Source organism: Puma concolor, chromosome A3, assembly GCF_028749965.1.
Source record: "Puma concolor isolate L17-30 chromosome A3, mPumCon1.1.hap2, whole genome shotgun sequence".
In the NCBI taxonomy this organism is placed as follows: Eukaryota; Metazoa; Chordata; class Mammalia; order Carnivora; family Felidae; genus Puma; species Puma concolor.
In genome coordinates, this window is record NC_141669.1 from 35,090,421 (window position 1) to 35,116,992 (window position 26,572).

General features: G+C 37.6%; 1 protein-coding gene across 9 annotated transcripts in view; it reads left to right on the plus strand.

Annotated features, from left to right (window-relative positions):
• EML4 (EMAP like 4) overlaps positions 1 to 26,572 on the plus strand; it is a 164,850-nt gene that overhangs the window by 108,677 nt on the left and 29,601 nt on the right. For all 9 annotated transcript variants that reach the window (XM_086700464.1, XM_086700466.1, XM_086700467.1 and 6 more), the window contains 10 exons: positions 1,313 to 1,436; positions 3,879 to 4,028; positions 4,987 to 5,056; positions 6,408 to 6,518; positions 7,240 to 7,335; positions 12,236 to 12,370; positions 12,482 to 12,617; positions 23,664 to 23,815; positions 25,752 to 25,877; positions 26,182 to 26,313. In XM_086700464.1, the coding sequence (XP_086556590.1) occupies positions 1,313 to 1,436; positions 3,879 to 4,028; positions 4,987 to 5,056; positions 6,408 to 6,518; positions 7,240 to 7,335; positions 12,236 to 12,370; positions 12,482 to 12,617; positions 23,664 to 23,815; positions 25,752 to 25,877; positions 26,182 to 26,313 (1,232 nt within the window). The remainder of the gene's footprint in view (positions 1 to 1,312; positions 1,437 to 3,878; positions 4,029 to 4,986; positions 5,057 to 6,407; positions 6,519 to 7,239; positions 7,336 to 12,235; positions 12,371 to 12,481; positions 12,618 to 23,663; positions 23,816 to 25,751; positions 25,878 to 26,181; positions 26,314 to 26,572) is intronic.

A 26,572-nucleotide genomic window follows, 5' to 3' on the forward strand; every position in this document is an offset into this window, starting at 1 on the left:
GGTGTGAAAACTGTGGCGTGGGAGGTCTTAGCCTGTTCTTAGATCAATCCATGAGGCCAAGCACAAGTGAGTAATAATAATAAAAATAACTTGAACTTCTCACCCATAACATAGTTGTTTAATCTGACTCTGAAGAAATACTTGCAGACGTTCATCAAGTAATTTATCTTTCCTTCTTCCATGGTTTGCATCATATAAACTATTGAATTATTATGTACTCTTCTACTTAGTAGCTTAGGTCATTATTAGAGGTCCTAGAGTTGTATCAGCCTCAGGTTGATGACCACATGTGCAGTCTGTTTCTAATGCTGTTTTTTCATAGCAAGCCAAACAAGTTGGTAGGTGCTAGACATTTCCTAGGCTTTTATACTGAATCCCTTACTTTCATCTTCCCATTCAGGTTCTCTTGTAGCCATTTCACAATCATTGTCAACATTTATTAAACTTACCTAGATGTAGGTCATTGGAATGCTGGGCCAAGGAGGGGTGTTCATTGTTTTTAAGGAACAAACTCATCTGTTTAGTGAAGTTTTGTTTCCTTTTGTAAAAGATCGCAACAAATATGATTTGATTCTAGACGTGTCTAACATTTTTAGTTTTAGATTGTTGCAGATCTTATAAACAACTATTTGGTCTATGTAAAGATGTTTTAGAACCTATACTGCTAATTAGAAAACTGTTTCGTAGCACTGTCTTTTAAAAATGTTAGCATATTGTAATTGAATTTAAAAATGTTAGCATATTGTAATTGAATTTAATTGTTTAGGCCCAGCCCTGATTGTAGGCACAGTCCTGCAGTGAGGAAAGTTGGTCTTCTTTCCAGCTGTACTCACTGTGAATAGCAGAGCTCTTGTCTTCTCTCTGTATCCTGACTTGGGAGGCTGTGTGACTCCTCTCATTATGGTATATTCTCAGGCCATGTTTTTTGTATGTCATTAAACATCAGTAGGTTGATCAGGTAGTGTGGTAGATACGGTTGTCATCTGCCCTGATAATCTTTTTCTTCTTTTCAACTGTCAGAAAAACTTCCATCATAATTTTTTTTTTTTTTTTTTTTGCATTTTTCTACCTCAACCTTCCTGACCTCCTTGTTTAGTTTAATTGTGAAAATAGGTATTCTCACTTAAGGAAACGACCGGTATTTTTTCCCTACAATGTTTTAGACAAAGTCTTTATATAAAAATGATTACGTATAAGAATAAAACTCTGTACTAGCTATTTTTGTCTTGCTCTTACTATATCACCTTAAAAGTCCACTTTTCTCTGGTTATTCACAAAACTGACTTATTTTTTTTGTCTTATGTTTCAACAGAAGGAGAATATGTTAAAATGTTTATGCGAGGTCGGCCAATTACAATGTTCATTCCTTCTGATGTTGAAAACTATGACGACATCAGAACAGAACTGCCTCCTGAGAAGCTGAAACTGGAGTGGGTGTATCCTCTACTGTGACAGCAAATGTGTTCACTTTGTCTTCAGTTTAAGAAAAATTAGTTTACCTAACCTCTGTCAAAATTGTTGTTGTACGACGGGGGCCCCAGTGACTTACTTGATTGAGTGTTCAACTCTTGATTTCAGCTCAGGTGTTGATCTCATCATTCGTGAGATTAACCCTGCATCAGGCTCTGCGCTGACAGCGCAGCATCTGCTTGGGTTCTCACTCTCTCCCTGCAGCTCCTCCGCTCGTGTTCACAGGCACACACACCTGCTCTCTCGAATAATTAAACTATTAAAAAAATTCTCTTTATACAAGAAAAGTGTGATGAGGATAGCAACCACTTGAGAAAGTAAAAAATTGTTACCTCTCATCCTCCACATATTACGTGTATTTTGCCAATAGCAACTTAAAACCACCCAAATTATAATAATTTTGGATAGGGCAAACAGTGTTCTACGAACATCATGGTAGGTATTTGCGATGTGGTAGAGAAGACATTGGAATGGAATTAGAAGAATCAGCCCCACCAGCCCCAGTGAACCTTACTTCACTTACAAGTTAATAACTCCTACTTCACTGAGCTTTTGTAAGAATTAAATAAGAAAACATCAGTTAAGCATTTTGTAACCTGTGAAATAATGTAAATTATTTTATATAAAGACATCAAATTAACAAGGTGATTCTAATTCCAGAATTAACCTGTCAGCCAGACTTGGTAAAAAATGACTATATAAAAGAGCTCTCTTAATTTCCCTTAGAAATTTTTCTCTCGGAACCTTTGAGAAAGTCCACGAAGCAGAATGGAGTCAGTAGTTTGAACTCAACTTTTTGCCTCCATTCTGTACCCACTTCCCCTGCCCTTTGATTCATTCCCTCCTTTCCACACAAATTAGCTTTGGAAAACTCACCAATCCTGTAATTCTGTACAACTTTTTTTTTTTTTAATGTTTGTTTATTTTTGAGAGAGAGAGACAGAGTGCAAATGGGAGAGGGGCAGAGAGAGAGGGAGACACAGAATCTGAAGCAGGTTCCAGGCTCTGAGCTGTCTGCACAGAGCCTGACGCAGGACTTGAACCCACGAACCATGAGATCATGACCTGAGCTGAAGTCGGATGCTTAACCAACTGAACCACCCAGGCACCATCTGTACAACTTTTTAGTATATGCGCTGCCGAAGTGAGCCCTCTACGACTTTTTAATTTTTTTTTTTTTTTTTTTTTTCCAACGTTTATTTATTTTTGGGACAGAGAGGGACAGAGCATGAACGGGGGAGGGGCAGAGAGAGAGGGAGACACAGAATTGGAAACAGGCTCCAGGCTCTGAGCCATCAGCCCAGAGCCTGACGCGGGGCTCGAACTCACGGACCGCGAGATCGTGACCTGGCTGAAGTCGGACGCTTAACCGACTGCGCCACCCAGGCGCCCCTACGACTTTTTAATAAACACTACCAAACTGTGCCTGGCTGTCTTACTCATTTTTCTTTTAGTTTATTTTTACTTATTTTGAGAGACAGACAGACAGACAGACATAGCAAGCAGGGCAGAGAGAGAGGGAGACAGAATCCCAAGCAGGCTCAGTGCTATCAGCACAGAGTTCGATGCAGGGCTTGAACTCACAAACCGTGAGATCATGATCTGAGCCAAAATCAAGAGTTGGACACTTAACCAACTGAGCCACCCAAGTACCCCTGTCTTACTCATTATTTCAGTCAAGCATAAATGTCATTTTCTCCACCCTTCTTTTGATCCCTCTCTTCACTTTCTCTCCATTTAAATTAGGTGTTCCTTGTTTAGTTTAATTGTGAAAATAGGTATTCTCACTTAAGGAAACGACCACTATTTTTTCCCTTGTCTTTCCACAATTTCTTTTTTTTTTTTTTTTATTTTTTATTTTTTTTTCAATGTTTATTTATTTTTGGGACAGCGAGAGACAGAGCATGAACGGGGGAGGGGCAGAGAGAGAGGGAGACACAGAATCGGAAACAGACTCCAGGCTCTGAGCCATCAGCCCAGAGCCTGACGCGGGGCTCGAACTCACAGACTGCGAGATAGTGACCTGGCTGAAGTCGGACGCTTAACCGACTGCGCCACCCAGGCGCCCCTCCACAATTTCTAATGATATATTTAGTGTTTGTTTTTGTCATCGTTGCCAGAGCTAAGCTCCAGGGACACAGGTGTCCATTCATTTTGTTCAGAAGTGTATGTTCTGCTCTGTGCCTGCCACATGTTAGGAACTCAGTATGTATTTGCAGAATGAGGGAACTAAGTTTTGTGCACATTAAAAACTCAGGGTTGCACCCTGGCTAGTGGCAAGACTTGAGTTTCTTAGTTCTGATGATGCGTTCTGGTTTTCTTTATACTTTCCTGATTCCCTTAGGGATCCATGAAAAACTTTACACCTTAAGAATAATATTTATTAAAAACCTTGACTCCTGTTTAAGATATGGTTACCGAGGAAAGGACTGCCGTGCTAATGTTTACCTTCTTCCTACCGGAGAAATAGTGTATTTCATAGCATCAGTAGTAGTACTGTTTAATTATGAGGAGAGAACTCAGCGACACTACCTGGGTCACACAGACTGTGTGAAATGGTTGGTATCATTTAATACTTGTGTTTTTCTTTGTCATTTTTGCATTTCTTTATAATTTGGGTTTTTCAGAAATGATTTCTTCTGGAGAGCTCAGATCTTAAGGATATTATGGGTATTGTGTAGATATATTTTAAAAAGCACTTTAATATGGGGAAGCGGTAGTGGAATCTTTTCTTAAGACAATTTTAATTGATACTATTCTGGAAAGGAATGAGCAGTACATAACAAGAGCAAAAAATTTACATTCTTAATAAGCTTACCCTTTGGTTGCAAGATATAGAAAGGAGTCTAAATATGGACAGGAAGACATCTTAAAAAAAAAAAAAAAAAACTTTGCTAGTCACTCGTATGTTGATCATGAGGAATGTGGGCATGTATGCTACACAGTTTTCAGTCTTAAAATTTTCATGCCCCAAATCTGACCTAAGGGTTCAGCATTAAGAGCTAATTAAAAGGTTGGAGGTACTATGTGAAGATGTTCATTGTGTTCCTTTGTAGAAAAGTAGAAATGGTAGAAGAGCTGTTAATAAGATGCATACGGATGATGTCACAAAAGGGGAATATGCTGATGTTGACACAGAGTTTGCACAGTGCACGACTGCACCTTCCCCGTAATAAAACCGTCTTGAGTATGCATGCCTATGTGCAGGACTAGAAAGGAGCTGGAACAGATGAAGACATTTTAACTTACCCTGTAATTGTGAATATGTGTTTTCTTCAAATTTAGGGCTCCATTAATTTGTTTAACAAAGAAAGAAAAAGTGCAGCCGAAAACTTAGGAAAAAACATCTTCTAGATGATTGATGTTTATTTGATTTGCTCAAGAAAACAGGTCACAATGAGAATTTTTTTAATGATTAAAAATGTTTGAAAATTGATAAATGTTAATATTATGGCATACTTTCGGCTACTTGAAATGTTTCCCATATTTAAAACTGTTGTTAATACTGCTTTTTAGCCTTGCTATACATCCTGACAAAATTAGGATCGCAACTGGACAGATTGCTGGAGTGGATAAAGATGGAAGGGTGAGTGGCATAGGGTTCTGCATGCTGTATCAGTGACATTGTCATTAGAATGGAGTTGATAGGAATTTTAACCGCAGCTCATTTATTTCATTCTTTTAAAATTTGGCAGCTAAGGGATTTCTAGTATAAGCAGGGAAAAAATAGTAGAATGTAAGAAGATTCCAAAAAACAGAATCATACTACTTAAATATTTTTCTCTAAAAATAAGTGTTCTCCCTAAGGAAACTATTTACTTGTAAAATTGGGAGGACTTGTAAGCTTGTTGATTTTTTTTTCTAACATAGCATAACTTATCATTGTTTGCTAGAAGGTACCGCATTTTCATTATGTTGATGGACCTCTTGACTTTATTTTTTTTTTTTTAATTTTTTTTTAACGTTTATTTATTTTTGAGACAGAGAGAGACAGAGCATGAATGGGGGAGGGTCAGAGAGAGGGAGACACAGAATCTGAAACAGGCTCCAGGCTCTAGGCTCTGAGCTGTCAGCACAGAGCCCGATGCAGGGCTCGAACCCACGGACCGCGAGATCATGACCTGAGCCGAAGTCGGCCCCTCAACCGACTGAGCCACCTAGGCGCCCCCCTCTTGACTTTATATATGACTAGAACTGATAACACTTTAAAAATGTCAGTTCCTATTCAGTATTATTAAATTGGCTTATATAACAAATCTCTTATTTGTAAGGATCAGCAATGAATATTATTGATGATTGATTAACATGTGTATGACTATACCCATGACATTCTCTGGCTTCAGTTTATTTAAAGAAAAGGAGTCAGAATGGTTATAATGGATGACTTCTAAGGCCCCTTCCAGTTCCAAATTCTATTTAAGAACTGTTTGGTTAGCTATGTATTGGACACTTACTAGAAAAAAAGTATTATTTTCCTAGAAATGAAGGTAATGTTAAAAGCAGAGTATCCAGAGCAAATTTGCCTTGGTTAGACTCCTAACTCCACCTTCTAATAGCTGTATAACTTTGGGCAAGTTATTCAGATCTAAGTTTCCTCATCTGTTAAATGGTAATTATAACAGTACATAGTTTATGGGATTAAATGAATCAGTACATGCGATGTACTTAGAATAGTGTATGACATAGTAAATACTGAATCATTTGCTGCTACTGTTATCACTGTTGTTATTTTCTTGTTTTCATGGTATGAGAAGAAAATATCTGCTCAAGATTCTTTGGGGTCATGTCTAAATGTAGTAGCTATTTTATATTAGATGTTTATCCAGACCCACTGCTTTTGAAAGATGGAATGCAGTTCTGTGTGATGGTAGTATTTACTTGCATCCACCTGAATACCAGTTAGTCTTGCTATTGTATTTTTCCCCTTGTTTTTGCAGCCTCTGCAACCCCATGTCAGAGTGTGGGATTCAGTTAGTTTATCCACTCTGCAAATTATTGGACTTGGGACCTTTGAGCGTGGAGTAGGATGCCTGGATTTTTCAAAAGCAGTAAGTAACAATTTTTAAGGAAGTAAGCAAGCTGCAGGAAAGAAGTCAAGCTCAATTTTGTGTCTGTGTCTGTGTTCATAGAAAGTGATAACTCTGAATTGTTAGCTGTTGCTTAGCAGTGGCCAGCATTTTAACCTAGGTACTAAAGTACTCTGGTTTAAGTGGGATACAGGTTGTTATACTTAATTATACTTTTGTTCTATTCTGAACTAGGATTCCAGTGTAATAGGAAATTGTTAGAGGAATATATGTATAGCATGGTCCAGTTGAAATAAGCAGTAAGATATGCTTTTGCTTCAGCTTGAATCATGGAAATCTTATTTTATTTAGAAAATTTACAGACATGAAAGCTGGCCAGTTCTCCTAGAAAAGAAGTTATTTACGTTTTATTTATCCTGTTTATCTGTGTTAATGTAAGTCAGGTATATCATGGAAAGCTAAATTGCTGTTTGAATAATACAAGTAACTATATAGTAAGTGGAAGTTAACCTTGGAAACAAGATTAAAAACAGGAAGTATTTTTAAAAAGAATCTTCATTATATTTCTGAAGAAAATACAGTCAGTAAATAGTATAATCATTTTATTTCAAGTTTATATCCTTTTCAAGTTTAAAGGGTTTGGGATTATATTAATGTTGCCAGTTTTAATAATACGGTATTTCTTCTTAGAAAGTCACCCTTATCTGAAAAGTTTTAAATGCCTTGAATGACTTTTCTTTAGGATTCAGGTGTTCATTTATGTGTTATTGATGACTCCAATGAGCATATGCTTACTGTTTGGGATTGGCAGAAAAAATCAAAGGGAGCAGAAATAAAGGTAAATCAAAATAAATTTTAATTGAGTATTATTTTTTAGAATACATTATTTTTTTTCAGATCCTTGGATGTATACTGCATATCCTTAAGTTGCAAGAGCATACCAGTTGGCCATATTCATTAGATTTATTGATTTGTCGTCATTTTATGGTATTAGGAATACCATTCTTAAAGTATTCTTTTTTTTTTTTAACAACACCTATTTATACTTTCTGTGATAGTTATCTATAGATTCTGAGATCAGTTCTTAAAGTATTCTTTTTTCTTTAATGTTTATTTATTTAGAGAGAGGGAGTGCTCAAGCAGGGGAGGAGCAGAGAGAGAGGGTAAGAGAGAATCCCAAGTAGGCTCCATGTTGTCAGTGCAGAGCCCGACGTGGGGCTCGATCCCACAAACGGTGAGATCATGACCTGAGCCAAAATCAATAGTTGGATGCTCAACCAACTGAGCCACCCAGGCACCCCAGTATTCTTTATTTTGAGAGAAAGAAAGACCAGGGGAGGGGCAGAGAGAGAGGGAGAGAGAGAATCTAAAGCAGGCTCTGCCATGACAGCACAGAGCCCAACGCAGGGCTTGAACTCACGAACCTTGAGATCATGAACCTGAGCCAAAACCAGGAGTCGATACTTAACTGACTGAGCCACCCAGGCACCCCAAAGTATTCTTAAGATAAAATAGTCAAGCAACTTCAACGAAATTTCAGTGATACTTCAGGCATATTGTGCTACTGAAATGCCAAAGTAGATGGATGTCTAATCTCAAAATTAACTCTGATTACACTATCTGGTTTCTCTTTAACAAAATTTGTCATTTATTCAGTCTTTAAAGCATTAAAAATCTAAAGGAAAAATTCATCCTTTGGAATATAACTGACATAACCGAAAAGCATATGTAAGGATAAGTTTTTTGGTTTTAATACATGTATGGGATTATTACATAAACTGCTATAGTATTTATAATTGCTATGGAATAGGGTTGATCCCTTTGTGTGGATCTGGCTATAACTTGTAAGAGAAGAATATAAGGTTAATGCTGCAAATATGGGTCGAAATGGCCTCCTTCTGACAGGCTTTCAGAGGGATTCAGAGTGACAGGATGACTAAAAAAAGCCTATGACATATTTGCTGTACTCTTAAATAACATCACATTCCTTTTTAGTTGAGCACTCTCTCTCTCAGCAGTTTTGTTTGGTATAAGCTAAAGCTTTCAGCTTGTTGGCCAAAAAGAGATTCTTTTAAATAGTGTGAGTTAATCTTTTGAAAAAAATAGAGTAGATTTGATTTTAATTGAAAAGAATATAACATGTCCAGAAACCTCAAACCTTGAAAACCATAAATGAAGATATAGATTGTCTTTCAGCCATAATTTAGAGTAATTTAACATTGAAACATAAGGATGTTATACCGAAGTAAAATGTGTGCGTTTGATCCTTTGTAGTAAAGGCTATCAGATGATGTCTTGTGGTTTTCCTCCTACTGGCCACTCTGTGTTCTCCTTTCCAAGACCTTAAATGTTGGTATTCTTCAGAGTTGTATCCTGTGTCCTCCACTGGTATCATGTATTCTCTCGTGGCCTTAGTTACTGTCTACTGTGTCCCCGATCAGTTAACTCTAGCCCAGATCTCTCTCATTTATTTGAGTGTCCTGTCCTGCAAGTCAAAATCAACATGTCCCAATGTGCACCAGTCATCCCCCTTAGACCCCAAACAGTTTTCGCCTCTCTGTGATTAACACCACATTCCAGCTACTTGTGCAAGCTAGAAACTCTTTCCCCTTGCCTCTCACACTGAAGTTCCCTAAGGTCTGTCCCAGATGTCTGTATTAGAGCTCTTTTCAGTGCACGTGACTGAAAAACAACTAAAGATAACTTAAAGAGAATTTATTCATGTTTAGGGAGAAAAAGAAAACCTCTAATAAAAGTCAGAGGGGAATTTTATCTCAGGAATGACTTGATTCAGGGACCGGATCACTGACTCTCTTGTCTCTCCTCTTTCCCCTGTGTGTTGACCTTATTCTCTTCCACTGTAGGTAAACTCTATTTTTGTTAAGTCACAAAAATTTGGGAACTGGTACATACCTAGTTAATTTATAGACGTTTGAAATTCAATAAGGCAACTTCAAAACCTTATTGACAGAAACTAAGGAAGACCTAAATAAATGGAGGAATATATAATAATCGTGGATAGAATATACAATAATTGTGGATATACAAATTGTTACTTCTCTGCATATTGATCTGTACTTTTTAAAAATTTATTTCTGATCTGTACTTTCCCTTTTTTTAATTTTTTAAACATTTTAACATTTTTTTAACATTTAGTCATTTTTTGAGAGACAGAGAGAAACAGCTCAAGCAGGGGTGGGGCAGAGAGAGAGGGAAACACAGAATCCGAAGCAGGCTCCAGGCTCTGAGCTGTCAGCACAGAGCCCGACACGGAGCTCGAACTCATGAGCTGTGAGATCATGACCTGAGCCGAAGTCAGACCCTTAACCGACTGAGCCACCCAGGTGCCCCGATCTGTACTTTCAACATAGTCAAAATCTCAGCATGATTTTCATGGATGTTGACAAGCTAAGTGTATGTGGAAATATGAAGGGATGAGAGTGGACAAAAAAAACTAAAGTTGATGAGGGTGTAAATTAACCGGAACTCGCATACACTCCTGTATGTTGGACATAGAAATTAACACAGCCATTTTGGAAAACTGTTTGGCATTACCTTCTAAGTTTGAACATACACATGTGCATACCCTCTACCATCCTGTTCCACTCCTTGGTATAAATCCAACAGAAGTATATACATGTGTTGACCAAAAGACAAGTAATCAAAAATAATGGTAGCAAAAAACAAAAAAAAAGGAAGTTACCCAAATGCCAGTTAGTAGGAGGATGGATAAATCAATAACGTGGTCTTTACATATAAAAGAATACAATACAGTAATGAGGAGGAAAAAATTACAATATATGCACCAATATGAAGTAAATCTCATGAATGTAATGTAGATAAAATAGGGCCAGACACAAAGGAGTATATTCTGTGTGATTCCATTTAAATAAAGCAAAGTAATCTGTGCTGCCACAAATCAGGATCATAGCTGCTTGAACAGAGGGAGGGGATAGTGTCCCCTTTTCTAAAGGGATCTAAGGTGTTTGTGCGATGTTAGTAATAATGTTCTTTTTCTTCTATGCAGAGATGTGTTCGATTTGTGAAAATTTATCAAGCTAGGCACTTAGGATTTGTGTACTTTGTGTGTGTGTGTGTGTGTGTGTGTGTGTGTGTGTGTGTGTGTGTGTGTATAAAATATACAACAATAAAAATCCAAGTAAAATATTCTATTATGCTACACTCATACCCAAAGTGATTTAATTTCATAGATTATTTCAAATCATGTCTTGATATCTTACCACTAGCATTATGGGTTTGTATACTGGAAATATTTGTAGTTAGCTTTATAACCATCAGTTAATCCATTTGGCATGAGATTCAACTGTCAAGTAGTTTTTATTTTATCCAAGTGAAAACTAAGGGCTGTTTAATTATTAAAATGCAGGGGCGCCTGGGTGGCTAAGTCAGTTGAGCGCCTGACTTCAGCTCAGGTCATAATCTCAGTTTGTGGGTTTGAGCCCTGTGTCGGGCTCTGTGCTGACAGCTCAGAGCCTAGAGCCTACTTCAGAATCTGTGTCTCCCTCTCTCTCTCTGCTCCTCCCCTGCTCACACTCCCTCTCAAAAAACTAAGTAAAAACATTAAAAAAAGGAAAAAAAAATACATATATATAAAACCTCTGGGCGCCTGGGTGGCCTAGTTGGTTAAGCGTCCAACTTCAGCTCAGATCGTGGTCTCATGGTTTGTGGGTTCAAGCCCCACATCAGGCTCTCTGCTGTCAGCACAGAGCCTGCTTCAGATCTTCTGTTTCCCCCTCTTTCTCTCTCGCTCTCGCTTGCTCGCTCTCTCTCTGCCCCTCCCCCACACTTGTTCACTCGTTCTCTCTCTCAAAAATTAACATTAAAAACAATTTTTTAAGTGTCCTCAATTCAGTAATTTTGTGAAAACACTACATTTGTAATTCCTTTGTGACTCTCATGCCTGTTTTCTTCCTTTTTCACTCCAGTTCTTTTAAATCTTGTCCTTTCTAGAAAGAGCATAAAAATTCTTTCTTTTTTGTTTTTTCATTTCTATAGGAATCTGTAGTGACTATTCTGTGTCTACTTTTTAAGCCTTCAACCTCATGACGAATCTCTAAATCAGTAATATTTTCTTGAATGGTCAATAATAATAGTATAAAGAAAGATAAGACTTTTTTTTTTAATCAGAATGGCAATCTGTCTTTTTTTTTTTTTTTTAATTTTTTTTTTCAACGTTTATTTATTTTTGGGACAGAGAGAGACAGAGCATGAACGGGGGAGGGGCAGAGAGAGAGGGAGACACAGAATCGGAAACAGGCTCCAGGCTCTGAGCCATCAGCCCAGAGCCCGACGCGGGGCTCGAACTCACGGACCGCGAGATCGTGACCTGGCTGAAGTCGGACGCTTAACCGACTGCGCCACCCAGGCGCCCCGGCAATCTGTCTTTAAGATAGAATGTACATGGCTCTTGATTTGCTACTATTATTATACTTTTCCCTGAATGTGCAGGAAATTAAAATAATCTAAAACTAATTCATATGTCTTCCTAATGTAGAGTTATTATATATAAATAGCATAAAAGATGATACACTAGTGTGAGGACATCAAATTTAAATCATTATTCTAAAAATCTATTAAAATTTTTCAGGAAAATTGATCTTAATAGAAAAGGCATTATCTCAAAATGTTTCCTAGTCTTCAATTGTCAGTAGCTATAATTGGTACTTGCTGGAGATAAGGATATACACTTCATCTAAAGCTTTATTTCTTATCCACAGACAACAAATGAAGTTGTTTTGGCTGTGGAATTCCATCCGACAGACGCAAATACCATCATAACATGTGGTAAATCTCATATTTTTTTCTGGACCTGGAGTGGTAATTCACTAACAAGAAAACAGGGAATTTTTGGGGTAAGGATCAGAATGTTAAAATTTCATTATAAAACTTTTAATTTTTATTGTTTAGTAAACATAGTCATCATGCCAAAGGAAAAACTGAAAATTCTCATTGTTTCATTGTAGAAATATGAAAAACCAAAATTTGTGCAGTGTTTAGCATTCTTGGGAAACGGAGATGTTCTTACTGGTGACTCAGGTGGAGTCATACTTATATGGAGCAAAACTACTGTAGAACCGACACCAGGGAAAGGGCCTAAAGGTACAGTATTCTCACACTGAAATCCTCACTTTTAATGTGTACGTCTTGCTGTTGTAGGCCGGCTCTTACTCAAACCAGGAGAGTCATCAACATGCATTTTGTTTTTAACGTTTTTCATGATCTGTTTTTTAAAGTTAAATTGTTTACACAGCTATTCATGACTGTATATAACCTACGTTTGACTATATTGAACCTTTCCTTCTAGGAGGTTAATACAAAGTAATTAGAAATGATAAAGATATATACTAATTTAAAGAGTACAAAGATTGAGAGAGAAATCATCCTGATCTTTAGTGTTTTGTGAAGGCTTCACAGAAGAAATGGTATTTAAGTTAAGCCATAATGATACAAAACTTCAAAAGATATGGAACATTGATCCCAGTTTAGGGAAACAGTGCAAGCAGAGGCAGAAAGATGGATATGAATGTGAGGCATCCAGGATAATGTGAATAAGTTTGTCGTGTACAAGTGTTAACAAAGATGAGAAATAGCCAACTTGAGGGAAATTTGATTTTTTTTAATTGTTTTTTTTACATTTCCTTTTTTTTGAGAGAGAAAGAGCACAAGTGGGGGTGGGGCAGAGAGAGAGGGAGACACAGAATCCATAGCAGGCTCCAGGCTCCAGGCTCCGAGGTGTCAGCACAGAGCCCAACATGGGGCTTGAACTCACAAACCGTGATCATGACCTGAGCCGAAGTTGGATGCTCAACTGACTGAGCCACCCAGGCACCCCGAAGGAAATTTGATTTTAAAAAAGAGTAGTGTTTTATAATTCCTACTATCAGTTTAATTAATACAGTCTGAGTAATTAAAAATTTAAGTAAGGATTAAGGTACAGATTTTTTTGTAACCAAAGAAGAATCCTTAAAACTGGTTGAGTTGACCATGAAAGACGAGTTGTGAGGCTGATGGTCTTTATCCCCCAGTTAGATACCAGAAAAGACCCTGGTGAGAAATAAGATGTAAAAAGAAAAAAGTTGGGGCACGTGGGTGGCTCAGTCAGTTAAGCATCCGACTTCGGCTCAGGTCATTATCTCACAGTTTGTGGGTTTGATCCCTGGCATCGGGTTCTGTGCTGATGGCTTGGAGCTTGGGGCCTGCTTCAGATTCTGTGTCTCCTTCTCTCTCTGCCCCTCCCCGACTTGTGCTATGTCTCTGTCTCTCAAAAATAAATAAATATAAAAAAAAAATTAAAAAAAGAAAAAGTTAACAAGATAGAACTGTTTATTTAGTGCCCCCAAAGAAGGGAGGAGTTTCTAGGAGTATCAGTGCTATCAAGAATCAAAACTAAGAAACAACCATTAGTGGTTTACAGTATCAACAGAACTTAGATTAAGGCCCCAAAACAGCTAAGTATAGAATGGATAGTTTGAAAATGGAGAATTTTGAGAATCCAAGGTGAAAATGGAATGGGAAGTAAAGAGTTACTGAGTCAGTCAGTAGTCTTTTGAAGGGTGCCTAAAACCTGAAGTAAAATGGGAATTGCCAGTGACAAGGAGGAAACTAAAACTCTTAGAGACAGGAGAATACCTGGATTAGGTATAGGAGGAAGAATTATCCTTGAAAAAGAGCAAGAGCTTCCATTCATTCTGAGACTGGAGCTTTAGAAGCTGAGATATTCTATGTGGGTAAATGGGGGGTGGGGGGGGGTCATGCAGGATGACATTGCTCTCAGTAAAGGTGACTTTGTTAAAGACTTGACGTTTTTAAAGGGACAGTGTGAGCAGAGGAGAGGCAGAGAGAGAAGGGGAGAGAGAATCCCAAGCAGGCCCTACATTGTCAGTACATGCCCAGTCCCATGAAGCCACAAGGTCATGACCTGAGTCAGAACCAAGAGTCGGACACTTAACCAGCTGAGCCATCCAGGCACCCCTGAGGTTTCTGTTTTTAATGGATACAAAAAGAACAATAGTAATGTCATGTAAAGTATCAATAGTCAGACTCCATTACTTCAGAGTTCTATTTGTTGGAATTGAGATCCAGCTAAAACCTTTGTCTTTTCTGTGGATAGTAGATTTACTATAACAAATAATAATAAAACCAAAACCCTGTGAACTTAGAGATATTATTTTCTAAACAATTAGTGATTAAAACTATCCTTATCAACTCTTGAAAGGCTGTTTCCAAAGATCTTAACAGCTCATGACTAGCAGCTCTTTATAGTGTAGTAATAAAGAATGATTGTCCCAATTACTACATTTGTGGCACATTTCCTACCTTTCTCCTCTGCTTTTGTCAACATAGCAACAGACTAGAGGGTTCAGTCTCCCTTGCGCTGGGTCCTGTGAGGGTAGTGTGTATGGCCATGTTAATCAAAAAGAATGAAATCTTGCCATTTGCAACTACCTGGATAGAACTAGATGGTATTATGCTAAGCGAAATTAGAGAAAGACAAATATCATATGACTTCACTTATATAAGGACTTTAAGATACAAGACAGATGAACATAAGGGAAGGGAAGCAAAAATAATATAAAAATGGGGACAAAACATAAGACACTCTTAAATATGGAGAACAAACAGGGTTAGTGGTGGAGTTGTGGGAGGAGGAATGGGCTAAATGGGTAAGGAGCATTAAGGGATCTACTCCTGAAATCATTGTTACACTATATGATAACTACTTGAATGTAAATTTTAAAAACTAATAAATTTTTTAAAAACTTGAAAAAAAATTAAAAATACCATAAAAAAAAAAAAAAAACAAAGAAAGAAACAGGGACATCTGGGTGGCTCAGTTGGTTAAGCGTCCAACTTCGGCTCAGGTCATGATCTCACAGCTTGTGAGTTCAAGCCCCACATCAGGCTCTGTGCTGATAGCTTGGAGCCTGGAACCTGCTTTGGATTCTGTGTCTCCCTCTCTCTCTGCCCCTCCCCCTGCTCATGCTCTCTCTCTGTCTCTCAAAAATAAATATAAATGTTTAAAAAAAATTTTTTTTTTAATATACATGGCCATATTATAAAATGGGAGGGGGGGAGAATAAACTCATAGTTTGGTCCCCTTCTTTTTCTCACTACAGCCCCTCTTCCCAGCCCCCATAATGGGCTTTGGCATTTCTTTAGCTTTACCTCAAATTGATTTTTCTCAGAAATAAAGATAAATTTTTAAGCCCCATTTGTACCACGTAAGTCCACTTTGCCCTTTTCTCTGGTAGGTGAAAAAAATTACAAGAGCAACATTGAAAATAACCTTTTTCAACACCCCCCCCCTTTTTTTTTTTACTATTAAGAAAAAGCTGAAAAAATATCCAGACTATCATGCTTCCTTCAGAGTAGAAGTTTATAAGAAAAATTAGAGATGTTGTTCTAAAATCAGTGGGCTGGGAGCAGAGAGAGATTATTTATTAGCAGTAACAGGTGGTAACCGCAGAAAGAAAACTAGCTATACCAATCAGAGTCTGAGAATCCACAAGAAGAGAGGTAGGGGTTGACAGGGAACCAACTTGGGGTGCCTGAGACATTTCCCCTGCGGATTGGGAGAGCAGCATGCCCTGGTTTCTCTTATTCATCCCCCTCACCTTAAACACGCTGAAACAACTTCCCTTTGTCTCTCTGGAGTCTCTGCATCAGACCGTGGAAATCACCACAAATAACGTAGGAATAAGGGGATCCTTGTTTCTCTGCTCAGAAGGAAAGTCCTAATTTACATGTCTGTCTTCCCTAATAAGTCTGACTTTCCCAGGATTCAGATAATGTCTGGCAGCTGTTACTACCTGTTTGAAAAGTATTTGTTAAACATTTTATTAAGGAAATGACTTTACTCTTACCTTTGGGTGTTAGTGTAGGAATAAAAGTTGAGTGGTACAGCTGAAAGCACTGTTTTCATGGAAAAGGGGAATTTGACTATAGCACTGCAGATTTCTATGATTGCGCAGATTTTAAACTATATTTTTTTGGAGATGTACTACAGTAGTGTTCTCCATATTCATTCAACTGAATTTCTAAGTTTGGCAGGTGACTTGGATAGTTGTCAGTCCTTAAATTTTACTACCAGTGATCCAGATCTCAATCATTGGCCATGCATTCTTTAGCTTGTTTTGTCCAATTCAGGTTTAAAACTCACAATAAGGATAGCAGTGGATTACGGATTCTTAAGAAAAAAGAATGGTAGGCGGGGGCACCTGGGCGGTTTCCATAGGTTAAGTGCCCAACTCTTGATTTTGGCTCAGGTCATGATCTCAGGGTTGAGTTCGAGCCCTGTGACCAGCTTCGCACTGACAGCACAGAGTCTGCTTGGGATTCTCTCTCTCTGCCCCTACCCTGCTCACGTGTGCGCAAGCATGCTCTCTCTCGCAAACTTTAAAGAAAAAAAAAGAACAGTGATATTAATCAACTACCTTTCCCACTTATCTCTGATTTCTTTTTCCTGGGCACATTTGTTCAGTATTAGAAATGCAAGGAACAGCAGTGTCTACCAAAACAGTGACATGTTATCCTCTGACACTAAGCAGAATTTGGGTATAAATGTACCCTTCATTAGCCTTAATGTGTGTTGAAGTGGGAGGCAGGGATAGGTTGTTTTTATTTTGGTTTTTGTCTAAAAAACTTGTGGCTTGGGCTTTTTTCCAAAAATCTGCATGTGAACATACAGGAAACAGGAAATCTAATCTTTGTAAATTGCTGGGCATATAAAATGGACTATGTTGTCCTCTGCCATATGACTGATCCCGTTATGGGCAAACTTGTTGAGAATTTTGTTCCTTCCTTTACATTTGAGGGTTTCAGTTCTGTTAGTATGGCTAGGAAGGATTTGATGAGTGCAATGAACACTCAAAGTTTCCATTTTTAAATTCTTGCCAAAAATTTCAGTAGATTGATCCATTTTGCATATTCCCTAATATGACGTTTCTGCATCCGTGGCAGTCTTTTCAACCAGATCTGAGTGTACTATGGTAACGTGTCTGATAAAGAGACATTCATCCCTTTATTTTGGATGGTGGAAGTATAATTCCATAGCTAATTTTTTACTCTACTAATAGCAAACAAACCAAAACTGTATTTATACTTCATAAGCTCTTTGTATATTTTCTTCTTGCTTCCAAACCATTTTTCCTTACCTTAAATTAACAGAAATCTTCAAAGTAATTAGAATTTTCTATTTTTTTCCTGATTTTATTGAGCTATAATTGACATATAACATTGCATTGTTTAAAGTGTACAGCATAATGTATATGCCAAATGATTACCATAAATGTTTAATTAATATCCATCGCTTCGCAGTTTTTTTTCTTGTGATGAGAACTTTTAAGATCTACTCTCAGCATCTTTCAAATGTGCAATATAGTATTGTTAATTATAGTCACCATGCTGTATATTACATCCCCAGAATTTATTTATCTAATAACTAGATATTTCCACCTTTTGACCATTGTCACCCATTTCCCCCGCCACCACCTGTTTCTGTTAGTTCATTTTTTTAGCTTTTATTTGTAAGTGAAATCATATAGTATTTGTCTTTCTGTGTCTAATTTCACTAAGCATAATGCCCTCAGGGTTCATCCATGTTGTTACAAATGGCAGGATTATCTTCTTTTTTTATTCCATTGTATATGTGTATGTGTGTGTACGCTGATCACCAAAGTGCTGATCACCACTTAGGCTATTTCGTTATTTTCTGTTGTTGGGTACAACAACAGAAACATGGGTATATTTCTCATGTTGGGTACAAAGTAATTGTTATTTCCAACGTATATGAAAAAGTTCAGATTTTTCTTCTATGAAATAATTCATAAGTTTTAAGTGGGGGGAGGTGAAGTTGAGACTATCTACAAGGTCATTAAAATGTCCATTCTTCTTAAATCTTCGCCGGATTTCTTTAAGAAACACCATTTTACATGCTCCAAATTATCAACATGGACATATTTGCCCAGTTGCTAAGAATATAACATAAGTTTCAAAGTCTCCCTAACATTTGATTCCATAGTTCTTAAACAGGCACAGAAAGCCCTTGAGACTATCCATATTTGGCAGTCAAGGTAAACTGCTTTTTAAGGAAACTTTGTTTCTGTTAGAGATGACAAGAAAGGGCAGATTTGAAATTAAATACCTGAAGGCACAGTAGGTTTTTAAATTCAAGGATAATTATTTTTCTTGGTAGGTATTTCAAAAATTATTTGGCTTAAATTGGAATGTCAGAAATACAGGCCCATGAGAAAGAAATCTTTGATAATTTGGGCCTTTTTTTTTATGTTTATTATTTATTTATTAGAGAGAGAGAGAGAGAGAGAGAGAGTGTGTGTGTGTGTGTGTGTGTGTGTGTGAGAGAGAGAGAGAGAAAGAGAGAGAGTGCACAGGGGAGGGGCAGAGAGAGAGGGAGAAAGAGAATCCCAGGCAGGCTCTGCCCTGTGAATGCAGAGCCTGATGCAGGGTTCATTCTCACTGACCATGAGATCATGGCCTGAGCCGAAATCAAGAGTCAGACGCTCAACTGACTGAGCCACCCAGGCGCCCTGACTGAAAATTTGTTTTCTCAGTAAATACTGTCTAAAGGGAGCTTTGGTAATTTGTATAAAAAACACAGAAACTTTAGCTCAGCTAATATTAGGTCCTTCTCAGGAAATAACTCTCCTGGGGTAGGAGGTAGAAAGTGAAAATTTCATGGAGTTTATGCTACTTAGATATTTTTATTCTTGATGAAGCATTTGTTCCTCAGGTTTATTTTCTGTTTTCTAACATTCCATCATTCTAGGAAGATCTTAAGTGTTTAATGAGGTTTATGTGGTGTTTGGAAGTATGGAAGACTGAATTAAAAAAAAACTGTTTGCATATTTCTACATTCTGATGGAGATCCATGAAATTCCACATCTCTGTGTTTTTTTGTAATTTCTTGCATGGTACCATGGTACTTTCAGACTACTCTTGTTATTTGACCATGCATGAGAAAATAAGCCCTTTGCCTTTTTTTTTTTTTTTTTTTTTTTTTTTTTTTTGTCTTAATGCCCAAATCCAACAATACTCAAAAAATTTACATCTCTCAGATGTCCTTTCTTTCTTGGTCACATCAGAGCCATGATAAATAATTGGCTGGCTATCCTGCTGGACACAGTTGTAGTGTTCAGTGTTTAAAGTATTTTTAGGTGATGAATGTTGATGTGCACTGAGGCAGTTGACATGAATAAAAGTTTGTTGGAGTTCTGCCCCCAGCACTGCTGATTCAAGCAAGCTCTACTCCAAATCAGGGAAGCCATTTCCTTGCTCCCTGCCAAATACACTTTTCTATTAAGTATCTGTACCACTAGCATCCTCGCACTGAGTAATTTTTAGAGCCAGCTGCAACATTTTTTTAAAGGATACCAAAGCCCTACAAATTTCAGTTAATTTCTTAAATACAGTGGCAGCTCAAATAGATAAGTAAATATGAACAATCTCAATGACAGCTTTATTGAGATTTATTAAGTTCACATACCATAAAACTCACCCTTTTAAAATGTACACTTGATTTTTAGTACACTCATGGAGTCATACAACCATCACCACTATCTAATTTCAGAACATTTCATCACCCCAAAAACAAACACTGGGTCCATTAGCAGTCATTTGCTATTTCTCCCTCCCGACAGCCTGTAGCAACCATTCGTCAGCTTTTGGTCTCTAGGGATTTGCCTCCTTTGGACACTTCACATAAATGGAGTCATACAGTATATGGTCCTTTGTGACTGGCTTCTTTTATTAGAACCTTAATGTTTTCAAGATTCATCTATGTTGTGGCACATATCAATACCTCATTCTTTTTGTGGCTGAATAATATTACATTATAAATGTACATATTGTGTTTATCCATTTTTCAGTTGAACAATTTAGAAAATGAACAATTTTTTTCAGTTTTATTGAGGTATAATTGGGATATGATTTTGTATACATTTAAGATATATAACAATGATTTGATTTGATATATGTTTATATTGCAAAGTGACTATCACAGTAAGTTTTGTTTACGTCCAGCACCTCACATAGTTACAGATTTTTCTCTTTTGATGAGAGCTTTTAAGATCTACTCTCTTAGGGGTGCTTGGGTGACTCACTTGTTTAGGCGTTCGACTCTTGATTTCAGCTCAGGTCATGATCTCGCAGTTCATAAGTTCAAGCCCTGCATTGGGCTCTGCACTTACAGTGTAGAGAGCCTGCATGGGATTCTCTCTTTCACTCTGCTCCTCCCCACCCCCTTTTCTCTCTCTCTCTCTCAAAATAAACTTAAAAAAAAAAAAATACTCTCTTAACAACTTTCAAATATACAATACAGTATTCTTAACTGTAGTCACCATGCTGTGTGTTAACTTCCAAGAACTTCTTTATCTTCTAACTGGAAGTTTGTACCTTTTAACCACCTTCACCCATTTCTCCCACTGAATAATTTTTTTTTAATTTTTTAACGTTTTTTATTAATTTTTGAGACAGAGCGAGATAGAGCATGAATGGGGGAGGGTCAGAGAGAGAGAGAGAGGGACACACAGAATCTGAAACAGGCTCCAGGCTCTGAGCTGTCCGCACAGAGCCCAACGCGGGGCTCGAACTCACAGACCGTGAGATCATGACCTGAGCTGAAGTTGGACGCTTAACTGACTGAGCCACCCAGGCGCCCCCACTGAATAATTTTTAAACTTGTAATTTTTTTCATTTTTCCAAGCGATTTAAGATCTGTTGACTGATTTGGGCCATATTTAAACAAGGCTCTACCTTCCCATTTGTAACCTACTTACTAATTCTACAAGATATCTTCCTAAGAGCTTTACTCTTGCTCTCCTAGCCTCACTAGCCAGATAAAGAGCTTCTCTGAGTTAACATATCATGAATACCAAAGAGAAGGTCTCAGGAAATGAACTGGTTATAGTTTGAATACTAAAATCTTACCCTCACCTTTAAAAAAGAGGATCTGAGGGGCACCAGGCTAACTCACTAGGTGGAGCATGACACTCTTGATCTCGGGTTCATGGGTTCAAGCCCCATGGTAGGCATGGAGCCTATTTAAAATTTAATTAATTAATTTAAAAAGGATCTGATATATATATATATATATATATACACACACACACACACACACACACACACACATACATACATATATGTATACATACATATATATACACATACATATATATCTGATTACATATATATAATACATACATACATAATTGACCCTTGAACAACATGGGTTTTGAATTGCATGGGTCCACTTATGTGCAGATTTTTTTTTTTTAATGTTTATTTTTGAGAGACAGCACGAGCAGGGGAGGGGAAGTAAGAGACAGAGACCTAGAATCTGAAGTAGGCTCCAGGCTCTGAGCTATCAGCACAGAGCCCAACGTGGGGCTTGAACTCAGGAGCTGTGAGATCTTGACCTGAGCCGAAGTTGGACACTCAACTGACTGAGCCACCCAGGCGCCCTGGTATTTTTTTTTTCTTTTAAAGTTTATTTTGAGAGAGAGAGAGAGAGAGAGAGAGCCCTTGGGGGTGGGGGTTGGGGGGTGGCGAGAGAGAGGGTGAAAGAAAATCCCAAGCAGGCTGCGTGCCGTCAGTGCAGAGCCCAACCCGGGGCTGGATCCCACAAACTGTCAGATCATGACCTGAACCTAAATCAAGAGTCGGATGCTTAAGCTACTGAGCCACCCAGGCGCCCCTACACATTTTTACAGTACAGTACTATAAATGTATTTTCTTATGGCTTTAATATTTTTTCTAGCTTACTTTATTGGAAGAGTACAGTATGTAATTTATACAGCATGCAAAATACATGTTAATCAACTGTTGGTATCATCAGCAAGGTTTCTGGTCAGCAATAGGCTATTAGTTAAGTTTTTGGAAGGCCAAAATCTATACACAAGATTTTGAACTGCACAAGGGGTTGGCACACCTAAATCCTTTGTTATTCAGGGGCCAGTTGTATGTATGTACATAATTTGTTTGTTAATCTCCACATGGACTTTACTTAAATATTTTTTTATGGACCTGCCCTCTCCCTCCCTGGGTATATGTAAAGTTCCGTAGAGATACGAGAAAGCTGGGCTATCATTCAGCCATCATATTAGTAAAACTGGACCGGTTTTTAAAATGCTTCTCTAGTTGAGGGCACCTGGATGGCTCAGCCCGTTGAGCATCCAACTCTTGATTTCAGCTCAGGTCATGATTCCAGGGTCGTGGGATCAAGCCCCACATCAGGCTCTGTGTGAGTGTTGAGCCTGCTTAAGATTCTCTCCCTCTGCCCCTTTTCCCTGATGTGTGCTCTCATTCTCTGTAAAATTTTTTTAAAAAAATTTTTAAATACTCCTCGGGGCGCCTGGGTGGCTCAGTTGGTTGAGCATCCAATTCTTGATTTCCGTGCAAGTCATGATCTCATAGTTAATGGGTTGGAACCCCTGCATCAGACTCTGCACTGACAGTGTGGAGTTTGCTTGAGATTTTCTCTCTCCCTCTGCCCCTTCCCTTCTCATGCTCGCTCTTTCATTCTCTCTCTCTCTCTCTCACAAAATAAACTTAAAAAAATATATTAAAAATACTTCTTTAGTTGATCAAAAGCCACAGCTCTAGGCTGCCAGTGCCCACTTCTGCCCCAGTATCTTTCTCAGTCCTCCATTTCATAGCAAGTAAAGTAAAGGCAGAGCAGAAGGCTTCCACATCAACAGTGGTTGTTAAATGTTATGTCTGTTACCTCAGCGGGAAATGAAGACTTTTGGGGAAAGTTAAAGGAACAGTGAGTAAAGACTGGAGTACTTGTCACAGCTTTGTCACTAGCTATGTGGTGTCCTCAGCTCTAAAATCAGAAGAGTAATACCTACCGTAACTACCATACAGAATGATTATAAGACATAGTAAGTTCTGAGGCTAAGATATCCTGTGTTGTCTGTAGAGTTATCACTACTTTAGCTTATCTTTTTGTAAGAATTATTTTGAAATGTTTTCAGAGTAACTAAATACTGACATAAATGCAAAAGTAGGAACTTTTGATTATTCACTCTATAAAGTTTTCTTCCAAAAAGACACTAAATTCTGATGGAAAATGTATCACTAGTGTTTTGTTTTTTTTTTTTTTTTTTTTTTTTACTCTCATCTTACTAGGTGTTTATCAGATCAGCAAACAAATCAAAGCTCATGATGGGAGTGTGTTCACACTTTGTCAGATGAGAAATGGAATGTTATTAACTGGAGGAGGGAAAGACCGAAAAATAATTCTGTGGGATCATGATCTGAATCCTGAAAGAGAAATAGAGGTAAGGATGAAAATGAAACATGAACATTTTAAAATATTAAGCCCTCTAAATGCATGTCTTTCATCCCACATTAAGATAACACACTTTCCTGGGAAATTGGTACACATTCTTGTCATTTCATTGTCTTAAAAAAAAAAAAAGGAAGAAGGAAAAAGGACCATTCATTAATAATTTGAAAAAGTAAAAACAGTATATTGGTCAGAATAACTAGTTGTTTATTTCTGAGATTAGTTTATAGTGATCCAAAAATATAACCATGCATATTTAAAATTCAGACATTCATCTAATAAACTATCCAGTTCCAAGGCATACAAAATAAGCAGTTTGATTTTAAAACTTGAAAGTAATCTTTAGGGGCGCCCTGGTGGCTCAGTCGGTTAAGCGTCTGACTTTGGCTCAGGTCATGATCTCACAATTCATGAGTTCAAGTCCCACATTGGTCTCACTGCTATTGGCACAGAGCCCACTTCAGATCCTCTGTCCCCTTCTCTCTCTGCACCTCCCTCTCTCTGTATCTCAAAAATAAAATAAAACATTTAAAACAAATTGGAAGTAATTTTAAACAGCGGGCTTAATGATAATTGCTAGTTGTCTAAGTTTGTGTCTGCTTCATATCATGGACTAAGTGTATCCACAGATATTATGTGCTCAGTGAAAGTTTGCTAATTAAATTGAGGTCTGTCTCTGGATGTGAAATGGTTAAGAATAGTATTTTATAGGTCAGTGATTCTCAAAGCAAGGGCAAATTTCACTCAGTTTAGTGTTCTATTTTTTTGTGATTTAAATTTTTAATTTAGGCTCAGTGTTTTCAACATGTAACATGTTTTCCAGACAAAATGTTTTCTAAAAAAGAGGATCCTGATAATACTGCTCTTGGTTTTATTTCCAAGAAGATAAGTCGAAAGGTTCCCTTTATCTCAACCTTAAGTTCACCAGGGAAATGTCACTTCCTTTACTATTTCTTTCTTTTTTTTTTTCACAGATAACTTACATTCTTTGTAATCAAAAGCTATACCATCTAGTTCATTCTTCCCCTCGCCATCAGTTTGGATTACCGTTAGAATTCAATTATTCGTGTCCTCCTTTATAAAGAATTGTATTATTTCAGGGTCATTCCTTGGGCTTATTATTAATACACCATTCACTGAGAGTATATACCATGTAACACATATGAGATTGATCTCGCAAGGAGTCCTATAAGGACAGTTATAACACTTCACAATATATTGCTTTTCAGTTAACAAAGAAATTTCACATGGGCTATTTTTACATTTTTATTCTTACAACAATTAAGAATAGGTAGGGCATATATTATTATTTCCCCATATTACAGATAAAGAAATTCGTCTTAGGCTAGCTAAATGATGTACCCAAAATAACATAACTGGTAAATAACAACACCAGACCACACTTTTCATGTGGTCTAATAGAACTTTTTCCTTTTTCCCCTACTTCTAGCCCTTAACTCTTGAGATCATATAAAATATAAATATAAAAATTGACTAAAGCAGGGGTGCCTGGGTGGCTCAGTTAAGTGTCCAACTCTTGATTTCGGCTCAGGTCATGATCGTGGGATTGAGCCCTGTGTCGGAATCTTCACTGACATTGCAGAGCCTGCTTGGAGTTCTCTCTCACACTCTCTCTCTACCCCTCCCCAACTCGTATGCTCATGTGCACGTTTTCTCTGCCTCTCAAAGTAAATATTTTTTTTAAAAATTGACTAAAGCAAAGAATGTTGATAATAATGCATGATAACTTCTGTGTAATAAAATGTAATTGAACAAATAAACTTATTAGTATAATATTACCATATGACTTTCAGTTTTGGAATTTTGTCATTTATTACCCCATAATTGCTTACAGCTATAAATGCAGTCTTCAGGTAGTAATTAATGCATGTTATTATCTATGGTGACTTTACAAATTTATCTTTTAGGTTCCTGATCAGTATGGAACAATCAGAGCTGTAGCAGAAGGAAAGGCAGATCAATTTTTAGTAGGCACATCACGAAACTTCATTTTACGGGGAACATTTAATGATGGCTTCCAAATAGAAGTACAGGTAAGATGTATGATTGTAACCAATTCTTCTAAATGTTTATTTTAGAGAGCGCATTCATGAACAGCAGGGGGCGGGAAGAGGGCAGAGGGTGGGGGACAGAGGATCTGAAGCAGGCTCCACGCTGGCAGCAGAGAGCCCGATGTGGGGCTCAAACTCACTAACCATGAGATCATGACTTGAGCCGAAGTTGGATGTTCAACGAACAGAGCCACCCAGGTGCCCTGATGTATGATTTTAATCATTAACTGAATATTTTTGATGATACCCTTTGTTTCTTATAACAGTGGGTGTATTTCATTTTCAGGGTCATACAGATGAGCTTTGGGGTCTTGCCACACATCCCTTTAAAGATTTGCTCTTGACATGTGCTCAGGACAGACAGGTGTGCATGTGGAACTCAGTAGAACACAGGCTGGAATGGACCAGGCTTGTAGATGTGAGTAAAACAAAATGTGTTATAATCTCCCCACAGAAACTCCCCAAACGGCAGTTGGGAGCAGCAAAGGAAAAAGGACTCAGCATTGGTTAAAACCAAGTATATTTATACAGTTTAGTAAAGGGGATGAAATAAGGATGAAAGTGTAATGTGAACCCACTTTAAAGAAGCAAATTAGGGCAAAAGCTCAATTTTTCTGTCAGTTTCAGAAAAAAAGTCAAAAAAATTTCACATATTTATGGAGCATTAATTGTCACAG